The 20,679-nt window shown below is 35.8% G+C and overlaps 1 protein-coding gene across 2 annotated transcripts in view; it reads right to left on the minus strand.

Annotated features, from left to right (window-relative positions):
- myripa (myosin VIIA and Rab interacting protein a) overlaps positions 1-20,679 on the minus strand; it is a 44,344-nt gene that overhangs the window by 20,694 nt on the left and 2,971 nt on the right. For both annotated transcript variants that reach the window (XM_056477227.1, XM_056477221.1), the window contains exons 2-4: positions 19,623-19,782; positions 8,201-8,422; positions 3,377-3,513 (exon numbers count right to left, since the gene is read on the minus strand). In XM_056477227.1, coding sequence (XP_056333202.1) covers positions 3,377-3,513; positions 8,201-8,422; positions 19,623-19,732 — 469 coding nt within the window. In that variant the 5' untranslated portion in view covers positions 19,733-19,782. The remainder of the gene's footprint in view (positions 1-3,376; positions 3,514-8,200; positions 8,423-19,622; positions 19,783-20,679) is intronic.

Genomic DNA, 20,679 nt, shown 5'->3' on the forward strand with positions numbered 1-20,679 from the left:
CAAGAAGGGTTAGTTAGAGGAGATGTATGTATGTATGTATGTATGTATGTATATATAGTTGAATATCTGGATGGATGGCTGGAAAAGATGGATGTCTGGGAGAATGGACAAAGAACATGTTAGACAAGATTGATGGATGAATTGATGGATTAAAAAGACGGATAGAAAGATGGATTGCACGGTGGATGAACACAAAATGTTAGAAAAAGATGAATGGATAGATGGAAGGATGGATGGATAAACAGATGGAAAAAGAAGGTAGAAAAAGATAAATTGCTGGAAGAAAGGCAAGAAAAGATGGTTAGAGGAGATGGATGGAAATATAGATAATTGATATCTGGATGGATGACTGGAAAATATGGATCTCTGGGAAGATGGACTAAAAAGATCTTTGAAAAGATTGATGGATGAATGGATTGATTGAAAAGATGGATGGAAAGATGGACTGCTGGGTGGATGAACAATAAGACGTTAAAAAAAGATGGATGGATTTATGAGATGGATGAATGTATGGAAAAAGATGGAAAAAATATAGATTGCTGTAAGGATGGCTAAAAAAGACGGTTAGAGGAGACAGATGGATATATAGATAGTTGAATATCTGGGTGGATGGTTGAAAAAGATGGATTGCTGGGAGGATGGATAAAAAGATGGTTAGATGAGATTGATGGATGAATTAATTGATTGAAAAGATGGATGGACAGATCGATTGCTGGGTGGATGAACAATAAGATGTTAGAAAAAGATGAATGGATGGATTGAGTGAATGGATGGATTGAAAAAGATTGTAGAAACAGATAGATTGCAGGAAGGATGGCTAAAAAGATGGTTAGAGAAGATGGGTGAATATATAGATAGTTGGATATCTGGGTGGATGGCTGGGAAAGATGGATTGCAGGGAGGATGAACAAAAATATCTTAGAAAAGACTGATGGATGAATCGATTGATTAAAAAGATGGATAGAAAGATGGATTGCTGGGTGGATGAACAACAAGATGTTAGAAAAGGTGAATGGATGGATGGATGGATGGATGGATGGATGGATGGATAAACGAATGGAAAAAGATGGTAGAAACAGATAGATTGCTGGAAGGATGGCTAAAAATATGGATAGAGGAGATGGATGGCTATATAGATAGTTGGATATCTGGGTGGATGGCTGGAAAAGATGGATTTCTTGAAGGATGGACAAAAAAGATTTTAGAAAAGATTGATGGATGAATTGATTGAAAAGATGGATAGAAAGATGGATTGCTGGGTGGATGAACAACAAGACGTTAGAAAAAAGATGCATGGATGGATGGAAAATTTAGCTAAAATAGTAAATAATATTAATATTAATACACATTTTTCAGTAAATTAAATGCCTAATTCCTCATAAATGTCTTTCTAAATAAACAAAATATACAGCCATTTCTAAATGTAGACAAACAAGACAAACAACTAAATAATTGTGTCTGTTTATGCAAGTAAGTATCATTCACTGTCAGATAAAAAAAATGCACAATTGTGCCTTTGGAGCTACAACAGCTTGTCACTGGGACAATACTTTTAAAATAAACGACCATGTGCCTTATCTACCACTAGGATGTATTTTAGTATCGTAGAGTAGCAATATGCTTCCTTAAGATATTACAATAAACTTTTATGGGTAAATAAAACATAAAAGAAGATGTCCTTTCAAGGGTACTGCCCCAGTGACAAGCTGTTTTACCCATAAAGTTGCACATTTGTCGATATATTTTCTGAGGGAAATGAGGGATTCATCAGGTCATATTAAACTGCATAGTGACCTTTCCTCCGCAAACTTTAAAGAGCCCATTTTGTGGGTTTTTGAAAATTACCTTCCATGTAGTGTGTAACACAGCTCTAAGTGAAGTGAAATATCCAGCTAAGGCTTAAATCTGTAAGTGTACAGTGTTTAAAACTGTTGATTCATCTATAAAAGAGTCGACTCATAGTGCTTCAAACGATTCGTCTTGATAACGAGTCATTAGGTGTTTCGCAATGACGCGGCTATGAAACACAAGCCCCGCTCAGTAGTTGCCTGCGCAAACCAGGGAGATTTGAAACCTGCGGTCCCGCCCACTAACACAGAAAAAAGGGCTAGACACACAGATGCCGGTTGAATGAAGTCACGCAGTGCTCAGCTGGATATTATTGAAAGTCTCTACCCAAAGATGAAACTGTGAAGAGTCAGTGGTTGAGGTTTATTTTTGCAAAAATACCTCAGCATTATAGCCCAGCCTTGTGCAGTTAGAGTGCTAAAATCACGCTGAAAATGCGACACGTGCCACTTTGTTTATGGATTTAACGTTAAATGCGTTTGTGAGCTGGCGTTCCACTGCCATTTGTCGTTGCTATGGCCATCATCTGCTAGGGGCTAGGAGACTCGTGTTGATCTCCCCACTTCTTCTGAGTAGGAGGGTAATGTGTGTGTGTGTGTGTGTGTGTGTGTGCGTGTGTGTGTGTGTGTGTGTGTGTGTGTGTGTGTGTGTGTGTGTGTGTGTGTGTGTGTGTGTGTGTGTGTGTGTGTGTGTGTGTGTGTGTGTGAAAAAAGAGCAGGAAGAGTGTGACGGCTAGGAGATTCGTGTTGATCTCCTTCCCAGTTCTAGGAGTTTTTGCTCAATAAAATAGTTAGTCGTCTGTATTTTCAAGTCCATCATCTGTATTTACATTCACCCACTGGCAGCCAAAATCCACGCCTTACACTATGAAGCGTGTAAGCACTGTGACTACTTTTATATTGTTGATTAGCTGCTGGGCATTTCACTCTGTCTCGTGCTGAAGCCTGTCACTGTCGACTAATCGCAGCAGGCTGTCATCGGTCCAATCAGCGCAGATAAGGAGGGGTTTGGGAACAAATGAATCGCTGAACGATTTATATGGGAGTCGCTGGGATAATTAGGTAAAAATAAATGCAGATTATAAGACCATGAAACTGTTTTTTGACCTTGCATGCATATTAGACTGTTGTTGGAGACCCTTACAACCACAATATGACCTTATTTCATGTATAATAGGGGCTCTAATAATTCTCAGAAATCGTGCTGTTGTTAAATCGGATCTACAGGACACAAATAACACCAGAAGAACCCTGCCTGTTCTATGCTTTCTATCCATAAATTATGTTTAAAAACTGTACGTGTGCATGCAAACCTTATAGAGTAAAAAAGGACAATCCAAAACTGAGATATTCAAGGGAAACATTAAATTTGATATGTAGAAACTCCTATAACATGTAAAGCAGCGATCATTTTTTCTCCAAACTATAGGCAAATATATGTTAAAACCTGTACAGTGTTATAAAACGTACAGTGTGAAAACCTCCTTTATTGTTAAGCAAGGTCATGCAGGAGTCCAGATGGCGAGTACCTGTAAGCTCTGCTAGTCCTCCACGCTCAGCCGCATGCCTCCTGCAGAGGTTCTTTAACACTTTGGCACTGCCAAACCTTTTAAAACGCCTTCTCACATTATTGTAGAACCACTCCAGCGACTGGGTCTTCAGTAGCCTGGAAATACACAACATTATTTAAGAGTATTCTTGAGATTTCACTGTGACAATATAAGTACAGTATGTATGACTTTGAACAGCATGACATTTAATATAACCACAGACTCAAACTCCTATAATCATCAAACTCTCTCTTTTCACACACGCACGCACACACATACATACATATAGAGAAAGGTCAGGGTAGACAGCCATAGGCACTTCTGAGCATGCTCAATAAGACTTGGTGTGCTGTTCAACCTGCCTACACAGCCTCGCACTGCCCGAGAGACAAATAGCTCCATGTTGCCATGCCACTGAAGTCCAACAATAGTCTGAATTAAAATGAGTAATTTTAGAGAAACGGTCTGCTGGGAATATGCTGTATAAGGGTTCATTTGGTTTGTTTACAGTAGGAAAAGCTGCCAATATGAAAGTGAGAAAATTGAATAGAGGGAGAATATACTATACAAGAAATGGATTTATTATATATTACAGTATATAACTGCAGTAGGGCTGCACGATATTGGAAAAATCCAACATTGCAATATTTTGTTATTCTGCGATATATATTGTGATATGATAAATACAATTTCACCAGATGACTTGAATATTTCTATTTGGAAAGAATTTAAAATTTTAGACCGATTTGGGATGATTCTGTAGGGGAGTGCATCTATATAAAATTCATTCATTCATTCATCTTCTTTTCGGCTTAGTCCCTTTATTAATCTGGGGTCGCCACAGCGGAATGAACCGCCAACTTATCCAGCATGTATTTTACGCAGCGGAAGCCCTTCCAGCTGCAACCCATCACTGGGAAACACCCATACACTCTCAATTCACACACTATAGACAATTTAGCTTACCCAATTCACCTAAAGCGCATGTCTTTGGACTGTGGAGGAAACCGGAGCACCCAGAGGAAACCCAACACAAACACAAGGAGAACATGCAAACTCCACACAGAAATGCCAACTGACCCAGCCGGGGCTCGAACCAGTAACCTTCTTGCTGTGAGGTGATCATGCAACCCACTGCGCCACTGTGATGCCTCTGAATAAAAGCTAATATCAATCTACAAGCATTGATCATTAAAATAAAGAAAATACAGATACAGTAAATTTAATAAAAATACAAATAACTCAATGTAATTATTCATTTTTAAAGTTACTAACGGTACAATATCTTGTGCCTGAATTCTTTGCACATCATTATACAGTCACTCACAGGCGTCAAAAGCACATGCAAATGACCAATTATAATAGACTCAACATTGCAAATCCTGCGATGTGACTATTGCGAATGATCACATTGCGATATCGATGATGAAACGCTTTAACTTCTCTGATTTTGATTGTAATGTAATAATGTGCCCCATTTGTAAAGCTGCTTTGAAGTAATAATTATTGTGAAAAGAGCTATACAAATAACCTTAAATTGAATTGAATCTCAAGTAAAGACCTTTTTTTACTAATAGCATAAAAATAAAAAAAAATCGGAAGAATTTTCTTTTATCATCCGGAGATCAAAACTAAATTACCAATCAGCAACGTATAATCCCATAATAATTATAATTTATTTACAATCACAGAACAATCATGTTAGCAATATTAGCTTAACAACTATGGTCTACATATCTTTTTTTTTTTAAGAAATATGCAGATTCTACTGCAATGTTTTCATTTTTAAAACAGCATTCTGTGTCCATTCACCATAACGTACAGACACACGCTAAAAAATAATATATTACAATATTTTGGTATAAAATATTACAAACTCTTTCCTGCATAAAGTTTTTTTCTTAAAGAGGCTTTATTCTTTTTTGCATATTTGTCAATAACTACTGTAGACTACAGAATCCACATTCATTCATTTTCTTTACAGCTTGAACTACCAACTTATCCAGCTTATGTTTTACACAGCGGATGCCCTTCCAGCTGCAGCCCATCCCTGGGAAACATCCATACACTCTTGCATTCACACACATACACTACGGACTGTGGGGAAAACCGGAGCACCTGAAGGAAACCCATGCAAACATGGGGAGAACATGCAAACTCCACACAGAAATGCCAACTGACTCAAAGGCTCAAACCAGCGGCCTTCTTGAGGCAATCGTGCTACCCACTGCGCCACCGTGATGCACCAGAATCCATATATTATAGTAAATATTTACATACAAATATGTTTCCTACATAAAATCATTTTGCTTTCAGCTCTGCTTTTATATGCATTCATTTCATTATATACTTTAGTCTACAGAATCCACACATTCATGTTCAGTATATTATGCATATTGTACATAAATACTGATAAACCTGTTCTGTCCATAAATAGCATCACTGAAATTGCCTACTTCCACTGAGTGATGATCTAATATGCTGATATTCGGATTTCAGAATGAAACCAGGAACGAGCAATCAGTCTTATTATGTGACAAACAGAGGAGATAAATCTAGAGTGGATGTGTAGAGCGCAGTATCAAAATTCAATTCCGCTGATGGACATAATCTCTTTGCATGCGAGTGTGAGCCTTTATGTAAAGATAGGAAAGAGGAGAACTCATCCTTTTATAAATAAATTAATAAATACATAAAAATAACTCAATACAGGACTTTTGTAGGACACAGTAACCTTCCATTGGCGTGAAACTCCCGTGGGTTTCATTAAAAATGACGTGAAAGCACATTTAAACCAACAAGACGCATAAAATCACCCTAATTTTAACTCTACCTCCATTGGTTGGACTAATCAGGGGAGTTACACTACATTCAAATGGATGTGTTTACAGGCCAACATTTGCTCATCAGCATGCAAGACATACATATTTTAGTCTTGGTTTAGCAGTTTTGTGACCTACAGCGGTCTGTGACATTAAAACAGTCTTTGAGAGCAATGCTATGTTACAGCATGCTGCCTGTATAACAGTTTTACACATAATTATTGCAATAATTGTCGAAATGTCTGAACACTGTTATTCCAACCCTCAATGGCAAGGCTCGGTTCTAAACACCTTTTCTACTGTCTTTCATTAAACATAAGAGCAAACAAACCTTCAGACACACAGACGTTCACAAACCTTCAAATGACTACTAAGGTGCTTCAACGTGAGTCACAACTCTTATGAACATAAACACGATACGCATTCTCACATTTACAGCACCAGCCCTGACCTTTTCAGGAAGTGTTATAGTGTTGGAATCTGTTGTATCAGTAAGAAAATAATTTCAATTCCAATGGATTTAATTTAGCATGATTAAAAAAAAACAACAACATGTAAATTAATTTGTAAATTATTTGATTATTTTTACGAAATCAATTCCAGCTAACTCTCGACAAACAGCAAATCTCGTCTTTTTGGTGATTTTTATATACACTACATATTAAAAAATATGAAATTTATTCATTTTCTTTTTGGCTTATTCTGTTTATTAATCAGGGGTCGCCACAGCAGAATGAACCAACTTATCTAGCATATATTTATGCAGCGGATGCCCTTCCAGCCGCAACCAACCACCGGGAAACACCCACACGCTCCTGCATTCACACACACATACACTGCGGACAATTTAGCTTATTCAATTCACCTATAGCACATGTCTTTGGACTGTGTGGGAAACCGGAGCACTCAGGAAACCCACGATAACATGGGGAGAACATGCACACAGAAATGCCAACTGACCCAGCCGGGGCCTGAACCAGCGACCTTCTTGCTGTGAGGCGATCGTGCTACCCAATGTGCCACCATGCAGCCCAAAGATATGAAATGCAAGTCAAATTTTTATGTTATGATTGACTTTTTTATTAAAATAGAAGGTCAAAATATGGATGAAATAATGTTATAATTTTTCATTGTGTGTAAAAATGAAATTATAAACTTATTGTAAATTCGATTATTAAAATATACTAAAAATATTTTTTTTATATTTTAACTATAGTTAAAATGAATGGTATTTTAGTGAATGTCTTCTGTAAATTATAGGAAAAATGATACTCTGTGATAGTACTTATTCATTGGTCAAAAAAAAGACAGATTCTAATGAATGGGGTGGGGGTGTAAAGCTGTATAACACATCTACTGTACTTAAAAAGGATGCTTTCTTTAAAAGCTAGAAAACCCCTTTTAGTCTTTGACCTAATGAAAGATTAATGTAAAACAACACTGTCAGTTTTCACTGTTTAATAGGGAACATTGATACACAACAATTGCAACAATTCTGACAAACACCTAATAATAATAATAATTATTATTATTATTATTTGCAAATTATTTAATCAATGTAGTTAAATATTACAAGTAAATCTAAGCATTACAGCATCATAAAAACTGATCAAAGGGATCTAGATTTGCTAAAGAAATATATTATTAACATCAATGACACATAAATGCTTTTCAATTATTTATTTTAAAATATAATATTTATTTAACAGAGAATTAAATGACCCACAAAAACAATAAATAAATCATAAATCATCATGCATAATTAAATATCCAATATTGACAGTTACTCTCAATTTATAATAAATTCACAAATACAACAATTATCTGACGCGGTGTCATTTCCATCTAGTTTTTCCACCTCACAAAATCAACTAACGGAAGCATCACGAGCCGTTAAGCTGCAGGTGTTTCCCTCCTGACGGAGCTCGTGCTCATTCTGTCACTGAACAACAACAGCGATTGAAAGCACAGCAATACTGACCTGGTCTTCTGGCAGGAGGAGCAGAGCCAGCCTTTGTCCTTCTTATTGTAGGTGCAGCAGCTCTTGCAGATGTTATAGCGGCAGTCCAGGCAGGAACGTTTGGTATTGAGCAGGAAGGTGAATGGAGAACAGCAGCGGATGCAGCAGCGCTCATTAAACCTGTGCTGCCGCGACAGTAAAACAGACCGACTGCCCTCCTCGACCAGCGCCTTCTTCATCTCACTAGAGAGAGAGAGAGAGAGAGAGAGAGAGAGAGAGAGAGAGAGAGAGAGAGAGAGAGAGAGAGAGAGGGAAAGAGAAGAGAGAAAGAGGGCAGAAAAAAAGAAAAGCAACTGTAATATAAAATATGCCACTATATATAAAATCATAGATAAGCTGCTGCATATTAGTAGAATGCATTAAAAACCATTCATAATTAATCTCTGTGCAAGGCGGGTTGTACTGTAGTGCCCTGTAAGTGGATCACGTTCACATGACATCTGCGTGTTGACAGATGTACTGCATTTGCCCTTCCACGTCTTAAATCTGTCTGGATTTCCAGCCGTATAGCAGCCTCCAGAGATGAGGGAGCAATTCTGCAAAATTGCTCTGACATTTAGTGGAGAGACGAAAGACCTAACGCTGTTTAATAGAAGGTTGCAACCAGCATGCACATCATTTGTTTGGACAAGATTTATGATGCTCTATTAAACTGGCAGGAATTAAAGAATTAAAAATATTTCTTCAGTTAGTTTGTATGTATCTCGTGTCTGTGTGTGTGTGTGTGCGTGTGTGTGTGTGTGTGTGTGTGTGTGTGTGTGTGTGTGTGTGTGCGTGTGTGTAAATATATTATTGTATATATACATATACATACATACATATATACATACATATATACATACACACACACACTCCATACACTCACCGGCCACTTTATTGGGTACACCTGTCAAACTGCCTGTTAACGCAAATTTCTAATCAACCAATCAAATGGCAGCAACATTCAGGCATGTAGACACTGCTTCAGTTCAGGCGGGCTGATCTGAGTATTTCAGAAGCTGCTGATCTACTGGGATTTTCACGCACAACCATCTCTAGGCTTTATAGAGAATGGTCCGAAAAAAAATATACAGTTGAACGGCAATTCTGAGAGTGCAAATGCCTTGTAACCAGAGAAAAATGGCCAGATTGGATTGAGCTGATAAAGGCAACAGTAACTCAAATAACCACTCGTTACAACTGAGGTATGCAGAAGAGCATCTCTGAATGCACAACATGTCCAACTTTGAGGCGGATGGGTTACAGCAGCAGAAGACCACACCGAGTGCCACTCCTGTCAGCTCAGTAAACTGAGGCTACAATTCACACAGACTCAATAAAACTGGACAATAGAAGATTGGAAAAACGTTGCCTGGCCTGATGAGTCTCAATTTCTGCTGCGACATTCAGATGGTAGGGTCAGAATTTGGCATCAACAACATAAAAGCATGGATCCATCCTGCCTTGTATCAATGGTTCAGGCAGGGTATGGGATATTTTCTTGGCACACTTTGGGCCCATTAGTACTAATTGAGCATCGTGTCAACGCCACAACCTACCTGAGTATTGTTGCTGACCATGTCCATCCCTTTATGACCACAGTGTACCCATCTTCTGATGGCTATTTCCAGCAGGATAACGCACCCTGTCATAAGGCGCAAATCATCTCAAACTGGTTTCTTGAACATGACAATGAGTTCACTGTACTCAAATGGCCTCCTCAGTCAACAGATCTCAATCCAATAGAGCACCTTTGGGATGTGGTGGAATAGGAGATTCGCATTATGGATGTGCATCCGACAAATCTGCAGCAACTGCGTGATGCTATCATGTCAATATGGACCAAAATATCAGTGGAATATTTCTAGTATCTTGTTAAATCTATGCCACGAAGAATTAAGACAATTCTAAAGGCAAATAGGGGGCCAACCCAGTACTAGTAAGGTGTACCTAATAAAGTGTCCAGTGAGTATGTATATGTATGTATGTATGTATACATGTATGTATGTATATATGTATATACACACACACACACACACACAGTATATATATATATATATATATATATATATATATATATATATATATATATATATATATATATATACACACACATGACAAAATTATAAGCCCCTTTAGGCAAATTTTTTGTTTCGATATTTAAGGAACAAACCATCATTATACAATAACTTGCCTAATTACCCTAACCTGCCTGGTTAACCTAATTAAACCTAGTTAAGCCTTTAAATGTCAATTTAAGCTGTATAGAAGTGTCCTGAAAAATATCTAGTCAAGTATTATTTACTGTCATCATGGCAAAGATAAAATAAATCAGTTATTAGTAATGAGTTATTAAAACGATTATGTTAAGAAATATGCTGAAAAAAAATCTCTCCGTTAAACAGAAAACGGGAAAAAATAAACGGGGGCAAATAATTCAGGGAGGCTAATAATTCTGACTTCAACTGTATATAAATATATATATATATATATATATATATATATATATATATATATATATATATATATATATATATATATATATATATATATATACACACACACACACACACACACACATATACATATACACATATACACATATACACACAATAACTTATAATACAGTACTGCTCAACTTTAAATTATTATTTAATAGGATACTTTACAGTACTATATTTGTGCATATACATTAGATAATTCAGTGCCAAATACAAAACTGGAACTATTGTAGCAAAAAAAAAAATTGAATCACAGTCCAAAAATTAGCACACCCTAATTAATATTGGCTGAAAATATTCAATATAATTTTAAAAAACAGGAAAAATCAAGAGAAGCACAAAATATCAAGTTTAGTTTATTCCAATAACTTATTTGAACTGAAAGGGATTAACTTACAACTCCAAAAGATGTGTGACCAAACTCAACATAACTCTTTTGTTTCAATGCACCACCAAAAGTATAGTAATTTATTCTAATTGTTTACTGCTTACAGTTATAATAACAAAAGAGGCATGTCTGAATTCATAAATACCCAGATGACCTACTATTTCAGGCAAGATTCTGAAGTGTGTATGATGACATTTCATTATCTCATGATGACACTTCTCTAGGATTTGTTTATGGCAGTGAAGTGATGAAATCGACGCTAGTAGGTTACACAAGAACAACATGGCAAACACAGTATCCTTAGATAACATTTATACTGCTGAACAAATTTATACTGTATAGAACGTACATAATTTAAAGGTAATTATTCAAATGATTCAAAATAATTACCTGCTCAAGGTGAAATTATGGAAGCAGTCAATGTAATTATGAATGGGTTGTTGAATCATTCACATATAACAATCATGCTTTTTAAAAAATTCAGTGGGTCTTGCATGTAAAATGGCTAATTCTGCTTTGCCTTACACTTATGAAAAAATACGACATCACCAGAGGAAACCTACACAGATACTGGAAGTATATTTATATTATTATACATTTTTTTATTCGATTGTTCATTTAAATTTAAACTTTATTTGTGTTTATTATTAAATCTCAAAATGACACTTCATTTAATGTTTTAAATATATATTTGTGCCAACTTGATGTCTTAATTAAGTTCTAAACTATAAATAAATGACTAATATACTTGTTTGGAGTATTCATTTGGGTTCTTTTAGTGCATATGCTAAAAGCAAACCTACATTATGAGTCACATAGCCAAGAGCTGAGTTAACAGGAGCAGTGGAGAGGGATGAAAAAGTAGAAAGGAAACGCTGTATTGAAAACCTGTGCTTGAGGTGTGACATTTACTTTGTCTCTCCAAACAATAGCAACAGGAAATCATTACGAATGATTAGAGCCACAGCATGAACGGATTGGCTCCAGTGAATACTAAGAGAGGGAAAGTGAGGATAATCTCAGCAGATTGAAAACAGACAGTCAGGGGGAAAATGGAAAAGAAAAAAACAAATGCTGCAATGATATTATACACAAGCAAGAAATGAAAATACAGTCCTGTTGGTATGGAGACTGTGAGCTTTCCAAACACATTTTGCAACACTGCATTTTTGAGCATATGTGTAGACAGGAATAATTTGGTACCAAATATGAGAGGCAAAACCACCCTTTTTGTGCTTGCATATGCTTAAATTCAGCAAAATCAACTCTTGCACTAAATCCAAAATGCATTTAGCTTGTAGATAAATCCTGAAATGTGACTTTCAGACCTTGTATATACAAAAAAATAGAAATTACAAAGAGATTTTCACCAAATCTGTGGTATGATGCATTTAAAGCAACAGCAAAAAAGCTGAATATTTGAGGAATTTTAACAGACCTCAGCAGGATTAATTTTGTGAGCCTACAATCCCCCACCGTGATGATCCTCCATCAGGGGTCTCTCAGATGAACTCATAATTGGATACTCGGCAGGTCATTTGCACAGAGTTCTCTGAAACATGGTCTGTTGTTTACAAAGCAACGTGTTGGCAGAGAACACCAGAGGTGTCCTGTGCCAGTCGGTGCAGATCCAAGGGAAGGTCTTCTAAGTGACTCATGCCAGATAGCCAGACTGGGCACAGGTGTGATGAACAGGGAGGCAAGCTAATAGCCAATATTTTATACCAACTCATTTGACAGAGCAGTATCTATTAAGAATGACAGGTTTTACCAATATAATCTGCAACTCCAGCACAAAATCATGAATATGCCTCTCAATTCTGTTGCACTTGCACTATATATGGGGAGTTAGTGCTTTTATTTAGCAAGGATGTATTAAATTATTTTTTTAAAAATCTGAACATTTTTGAAAATTCTGAAAGTCTACTTCCAATTAGGGCTGCACAATATATAGTTTCACCATCGATATCGCAATGTGCCTGCCGAGATTTGAGATTTTGAACATACTAGATTTGTGGATTCACTGCTAAATTTTACTGAAGTGAACCAACTTGTTTATCAATTGCATTTGTTTTTAAGGTCGATGAGCATTTCAAGCCAGTTTAAAACATTCAGGCAAGAAATTACAATGCTTTTAACTTTAAGAAAGATTAGTTGTAATTATACAATGTAGACCATACAGTGATATTTTACATTTGTTTATTGTTATTTTGCCTGCTAGACTCTAAAAATTATAAAACTATAAAAATAAATTTTATCTTTGCTGCACTGTATCAGTGCTAGTGATTTGTTTTTTTTATTTCATGCAGATGCACTAAACTACTAAATCATCCCAATCAATCTATTTCCAAATAAAGTCGTTCATTCGTTTGGTTAAAGTATACTCAATATTGCAATATGTATCGCAGAACTATAAAATATCGCAATATGAAATTTTTTTTTTTCATTTATTAATTTGTATATTGCAAAAGGCTGGGTTGGTTTTGTCATTCAAACTGAAATTCAACACATTAAAGTGCATTCTCAAACAGTAGCTTTTTTGTAAATGAACCATTAAATCATTTAAATCTATTAAAGAAGCAATCGCACCTTTTTCTGTTGAACTATACAATATTTATCCTTAAATAATTTTACACCCTACCTTGAAAACTTTTGAAATGCACTCTTGGTTTGCAGTATAACTAACATAAGTGATTAGACAATATGGTAATATTTTTTTACCAAGAGTTCAGATGCAAAAACCTTTAAATGCCAATGAACATTCTTCTAAAAAATTAAAATTCAGTCATTTCACATGTATGTTGATGAAAAGGGTGTTTCCACTGCCTGTGAAGTGAAAAAACTGAACATAAACATAGGACGCTGAGAAAAATTCTTGTTTTTGAAAGAAATTTCAGATGGCATTTATATGTTTCGCATCTGAAATCTTCATATATTGACATTTTTTTTATATTGATATATCATAGCTGACATTAAATATTTAGCTTTTTTTCCAAATGTGTATAATCATTAGGAAATGGAAAGCTATTTTGAATAATAATAATAATAATAATAATAATAATACTTTTAAAGTAAGCAATATGAAGCATTTCTTCCATATTTTTATATAAATTATAATATTAAGACACCTAAATTCCCCTATATCTTTTTAAAAATTGTTGAATTAAGCAAGGATCATCAAGTGTAAAGAGACATTTATATTGTTAAAGTTTGTTTTGAACATTTGATTCATCAAAGAATGCTGAAAAAACAACAATATTTTTCTACAAAAATATTAGGCATCTGCTTGCTTGGTTATTTATTTAAGAGGCAATGGTATTTGATTAACATAAAAAGTAAACAAAAAAGCATTTTCTTTATTTAAGTTTATTATTAAATCTCATAAAATATGTTGCATAAGGATTTAGAGCTTCTCTGCACAAACAAGATAGAGATCAGTCTTAAAGAGCCAAATCTGCTGGTGTGTTTTGCAGCGCAAATACTCCAGCAATGAAGCAATAACATGCCCTATTCCTGGAACATCTTGTCAGCTCAAATCAGCAGCTGTAATTCACCACAATAACACATAATAGTTAGTCAAACAAGATGTGCTTCAATGGGAATGCCTCACTACAGAGCAATGCAAGGAAACATGCATTAATCTCATATGACAGGACTTGTCAATATGTCAAATGCATAGATTCTAGACAAATCTAGTTCTCCAATGTGGATCAGTTTAAAACATAAGCCACACACTAACGTCCATATAAAGTTAATACTGTATATATTGCATGGGTGAGTGTGTATTTAAACAAAATACCTAGTCACATTATTTGTAAAGTCTAGAGCCAAAATGACCAGCCAATTGAAGTCTGTCCTACAAGATAAAATGCCTTCCCAGAATCATTATGTTTTGTGTGTGGTAGCAACATATTTCCTCATCGAGCAATGGATTATCAGTGCCCTTACAAAAAAATGTCAGACTCATCCACAGCCATCTGTTTGAAATCTTTGATTTAATAAAATGGAAAATCATAGATGAGTGATGGAGGACTCTAGGGTCTCATTCTAGATGGTTTCCAAATGCTGATTTAGATTAGTAGTTCCCTAATGGGTCTTTGTGTTTACCTAAATTGGTGCTGCACATTTTTCAGCTGCATTCCTAGCTCATTTGTTTCCATCTGCAGTTCCTTTTCTTGATCTTTAACACAAAATTAAAATAAACAATTGTTCAGGTCAAACTATAGGTTAAACATTATAAAGTGTTCCTATTATGTTTTTTTTTTAATATAAATATTAGCTTTAACACTGGAACGATCAGAATTCTATAGCCTACCAGAATGGCCATAGCAGTCATTCTGACCATTTTCATGTAAGACGTCATATTGTCACCTTATATTTACATTCAAAGCTTCTATTAGTTTATTTGAATTAAGCTTTTAAGGTACAGTATGTCATGTCATCATATTTTATAGTCACTACCATAAAAATGCAATATTTTTGGTATTACAGCCAATAAATTTGTATGAGTTACTACAGTAGTCCATCTGTGAAGCTGTGCACCTCACTTCCACTTCACAAGCTGGAGAACAAGTTCTCGTAGCACTGAATATGTTGTTACGGTTATTTGAACAAAGTAATTCATTCATTCATTTTTTTTGTCGGCTTAGTCCCTTAATTAGTCTGGGGTTGCCACAGCGGAATGAACTGCCAACTTTTCCAGCATTTTGTTTTATGCAGCGGATGCCCTTCCAGCCGCAACCCATCTCTGGGAAACATCCACACACACTCATACACTACGGCCAATTTAGCCAACCCAATTCACCTGTACCGCATGTCTTTAGACTCTGGGGGAAACCGGAGCACCCGGAGGAAACCCACGCGAATGCAGGGAGAACATGCAAACTCCACACAGAAACGCCAACTGACCCAGCTGAAGTTTGAACCAGCGACCTTCTTGCTGCGAGGAGACAGCACTACCTACTGCGCCACTGTGTTGCCCTGAACAAAGTAATTAAATTACAACATTTAAAAATGGTCAAAATGACTTGTTAGTGTTAAGGCCAGAACACACCAAGCTGATGCCAAACAACTAGCACTGTCTGTACCAAAAAGCTGTTCATGAACAGACCAAACAAACGAAAGCCAACTAAAACGAGAGTGTGTGTTCTAGAATAATCCATATCGTCTGAAAATTTTTGAGAAAAGTTGTAAAATTATAGCCGGCCTTTTTATTGAAGTGGAATTGTTCACTTGCTAGTTGCTACGTCACTTCACTACGTCACACTCGCACTCTGATTTGTTGCTGTGTTAAATGCTGAATCGAGCCAACAAGCTCAGATGTTAACGGTTGACCTTCGGCTTGGTGTATATCCCAGCCTTTTTCTGAACAACCTCATCAGTAATTCCAATCCAATTCCAGCACAACTTATGTAGGTTTTTCACAAGTTTGCACAATGTCAGCCTATGATTGTAAGTGGCTGCCTATTTACAACAGTCTACAAACGTAGTAATGAACATTTGGTTGAACATTTGGTCAATCAGAGCATGAGCAAACTCTCAGAAACGAGGGGTTTAAAGAAACGAAATCCTTAAACTAACCAAATCAGACACTGAGAGAAGAGATGCGCTGCTATAATGCATATTATCCAAAACAAATGTATGTGTTCGGATTGATGTAAACCAAGAAGGACAAATCAAGGACCATTAAGAACGTATATTGTATATGATGATGCCTTGATTGCATTGCATTGCAGGTTTTCTTTCAAACTAATCTAACAATTTTCTATGACGTGGAAATCATTTTAAACCTCTCTTTGTGCATTTTCATCTCTTTACTCCAAGGGTCTTTTCTAATAATCTTGTTTTGTGCTCTTCCATTCTCATATAAGTCACTCTGCCCTGTTTGAAATTCAGAGATGCTCTCCAGGTGTCAGCACGGATATTGAAAAGCTTGATGCATGCAGGCGGAACACATTTGGGGGAAGAGAAAAATGCTGTCTGCATTAAATGAGGCAGTTTAAGATTTTGTAGCGACGTGAAAGAATATTATTATGGTTACCTTCCTTTGGAAGTCCAAATACAGAAACAGAAGAAGCTCAGTGAAAATAGCAGCATTTAGACATTAGACACACTCTATTACATTACAGCGCCTCTGGCCACACCTCTTGGCTGTGCGGGGTGTATGCACATTACATGAAGGGTTTATGACATCATTAACCCGGATGCATTTTTTTCATGGTCCCCAAACTTCATTCGCTGTAGGCTTTGCTAAGCTAACTCTGTAAAAGTCAATGTCTCCCTTTGCATAGAACTTTGACCGTAATACATTCAGAGATGTTGTTTGTTCACACAGCTACATTCAGAAATGTTGTTTGTTTACACAGCTACATTACACATCAACTAAAGTATAAAATGGATTACCCCTTTAAATGAAAGCTATGGTTAATTCATTTGAATTTCGAAAATACTTAAAATGCTATAGCTATGTTATAGTCTCCTACTATAGACTTACATCAACCAAAGATCACAATATACTTTCTGTTTCCCACAACATATATTATGGAATCAGCTGTTTTCTAAGTTTTCATAACAGTTCGATCAAGGATCCTGTCTCTCTAAACTCCTCCTTTCTGTGCGTCTGCTTTGCTCTGACTGGTCAGATGGCCCAAGATGGTCTGGTGTGATAGGTCTACTGTTTACATTAAGGGCATGTCAGCAATGAAACATGTTTATTGTAAACACGGTAATAAAGAAAGTAATGATGGCATCTGTTTTATAGTATTAATTCTAGCCAGAGAATACTTAGATCAGTAGAATAGTATGGACACAATGTACACCACAGGTCCACCACAGGATTTTAGTAACTGTGACTTTGCTAATCCACATTTGAATTTGTTTAATATTTAATTTTTTTATTTTTGTAACTCCCCTTTTACTATTAAGCATAAACAAAAATATATACTGGAACGAATGCAAGCTACAGCAGCAGTGATTGTGCGAAGAGGTTAGAAATCATACAAATAACGTAATATGGGTTATAACCTGCACATTGACAGACACATTTGGACCAGGAGAGGTCTTAAAAGTTTTTCACAGTGTGCATAAAGTCTGTTGTAATAAAACAAAAAATTGTAAGTCTGTGCACATAAAGATAAGGATCGGATAGATGTAAAAAGTCCTCATCTTTGAATAACAGTCTATATATATGCAAAGTTGATTTGCTTTATCCACAAATCTCATTTGTGAGTACTTGTGATTAGAAGAGTCTCTTTGTGTGACCATATAAAATGTGTTTCTACAAACATGAAATTGTTTATTCTGAAGGCTTGTTTGTTTTAGATTGTTCCTAATTAATGTTTGTGCCATTATTCCAATTTCCTGATCAAGCAAGCTAGCATTTCCAACAACAGACTGAGAGATTACCAGAGTGCTTGTCTGTCAGTCTGATAAAACCCTGGTGCCCAACAAAGCCATTACCCAAAGTGTTTTTTTTATCACCCAAAAGTAGCGTGATGAGTAATGTGCTCCTTTGTGCCAATATCATACTTTTTAAAAGGAAAAAACAATAATAGAGGAAAGTCAAAAAAGATTACTGACTAAATACACGGAACACAATAACACATGAAGAGGGTGGGCTATGTTACTACTTTTAAATTGTTTTTTTTATAGATAGTACTGTAAAATAACATACATAAATAAAAGAACTAGGTTAAGTAAGACCATTAGTTAAGGATACTGCACATTTTTACAACTATATTCTCATGCAGCAAAATAGAAATGTCTATATATTTTATCTATGAAAAACAAGGGTCTTTTCATTTTGAAACGTCTGTGAATGTAAACCATGGGATAGTGTGAGATATACAGTAACATGAGTTTCTCTCATGTTCATTGAACATCTTTATATAGCTGTCAGAATTAGATTCCCTCAAAGCTGAAACTACACTCACGGTGAGCTCAAGGAAGCGAGTCACAGAAGAAGAGGAAAGGGAAGGTCCTTCCTGTCATTTTGTTCATTTTTATGCAAAGAATGATGGGAACTCCCTCATGCTCTCCAGCAATGACTGGAATGCCATTTGAGTGACATCAGCAGTGAGAAAATGTTGATAGAGTTTAATAAGAAATATTTAATTATTTTCATATTTAACATTATCATTTTAAATCTGATAAACACTGAAGTTTGAGTCAGTAAGATTTTGTTTCTACAAGAAGTGTCTTTTGGTCACCAAGACTGCATTTATTATTAACAGTAATATTGTGAAATTATTATTCCAACTAGAATATATTTTAAAATGTAATTTAACAACTTCATTCAAGTCTTTACTGTTACAAGATTTTAATTTGGTTCTCACGCCCATTTTTTATTATTGTTATTGTTGAAAATATATAAGCTGCTAAATATAATTTTTTACAATAATTATTTTAATGAACTGAAAACTCAAAAGAACAGAATTTATTTTATTAATTGAACTGTCACTTTGTGAATGTGTTTTGAGCAGTAATAATAATAAAAGAGATTTTACAAAAAACTCACAAAAGCCGCGTCTCCTCCGTCTTGCGCAGCTGCATGTCCCGTTGCACCACCTGCATAACATGTTCAGCCTCCACATCCGTCAGGCCAGAGAGATCCAGTTTACGGCCCATCCTTCGCCTCTACAGAGCTAATAAGATACCTGGTCTGTGTGGATGGTTAGCTGAGGGCAGCAGAAGAGAGTCATTTAACAACACCAAAAGCTTGGCACCAGCTGCGTCACTGGCTTTATAAGGTCTTTGAATTAGAGGTGTCAAATTGTTGTATTTTATTAGGTATTTTTTATACTATAACATGAATAATTTATTGCTTTGTCTTTCAGCTGTAGGGTGGCAGCTGAGAGGTAAATCTGTAGACAAAACCCTCTTGTAATTATACATTTTTCCCCATTATGAAATCAACATAATACACTGCATTGCAAAACTCAGAAGTAAACCCCCTTGCATAAGGTTGTTAAATCAGGCTGTAGCCTACATAAGGCCCAGATTTGGTTAAGGCCCTGATTTTAAAGACCCCCAACAATGCTATTTATATCCACTGCTGTGGACTTGTTCTTTTTTATTAATTCTGTGATAGTCCTGACATATAATGAAAACAGGTAGCTTTTAATTGTACTACCATACCCCTGAGTGTTTGACTATGCTTAAAGGTGCAGTAGGTGATTTTCTTCAGAAACATTTTTATTGTGCTGGTTGAAAGTCTCTTCACATTCCAATATAAAATGATTAAAGTAAATGATCAAAATGTATTTATTTGTATTTTAATATTCTGGCTAAAGCATAAGACTATTAAATGTTCATCCAACAATTCCCATAATTCTGATAAGTAGCCCAAACTGTCTGTCAACAAATGTAGATTTGTACATCTGCAGCAGCCGTTCACACAGATCCGCCGTTCAAAACTTTTAAAATCCTGAATCAATATTGGAGTTAGTTTTGCACGCTAGAGGAAGGACGACACCATGGCTGAAGTATTTCTTGGTAATATACAGGTAATGTTATGTTTTAACTATTTTAGTCATGCAAAGCTGATGTAGATTGTGTTGTTATTAATGGGTTTC

Source organism: Danio aesculapii, chromosome 2, assembly GCF_903798145.1.
Source record: "Danio aesculapii chromosome 2, fDanAes4.1, whole genome shotgun sequence".
Lineage (NCBI taxonomy): Eukaryota > Metazoa > Chordata > Actinopteri > Cypriniformes > Danionidae > Danio > Danio aesculapii.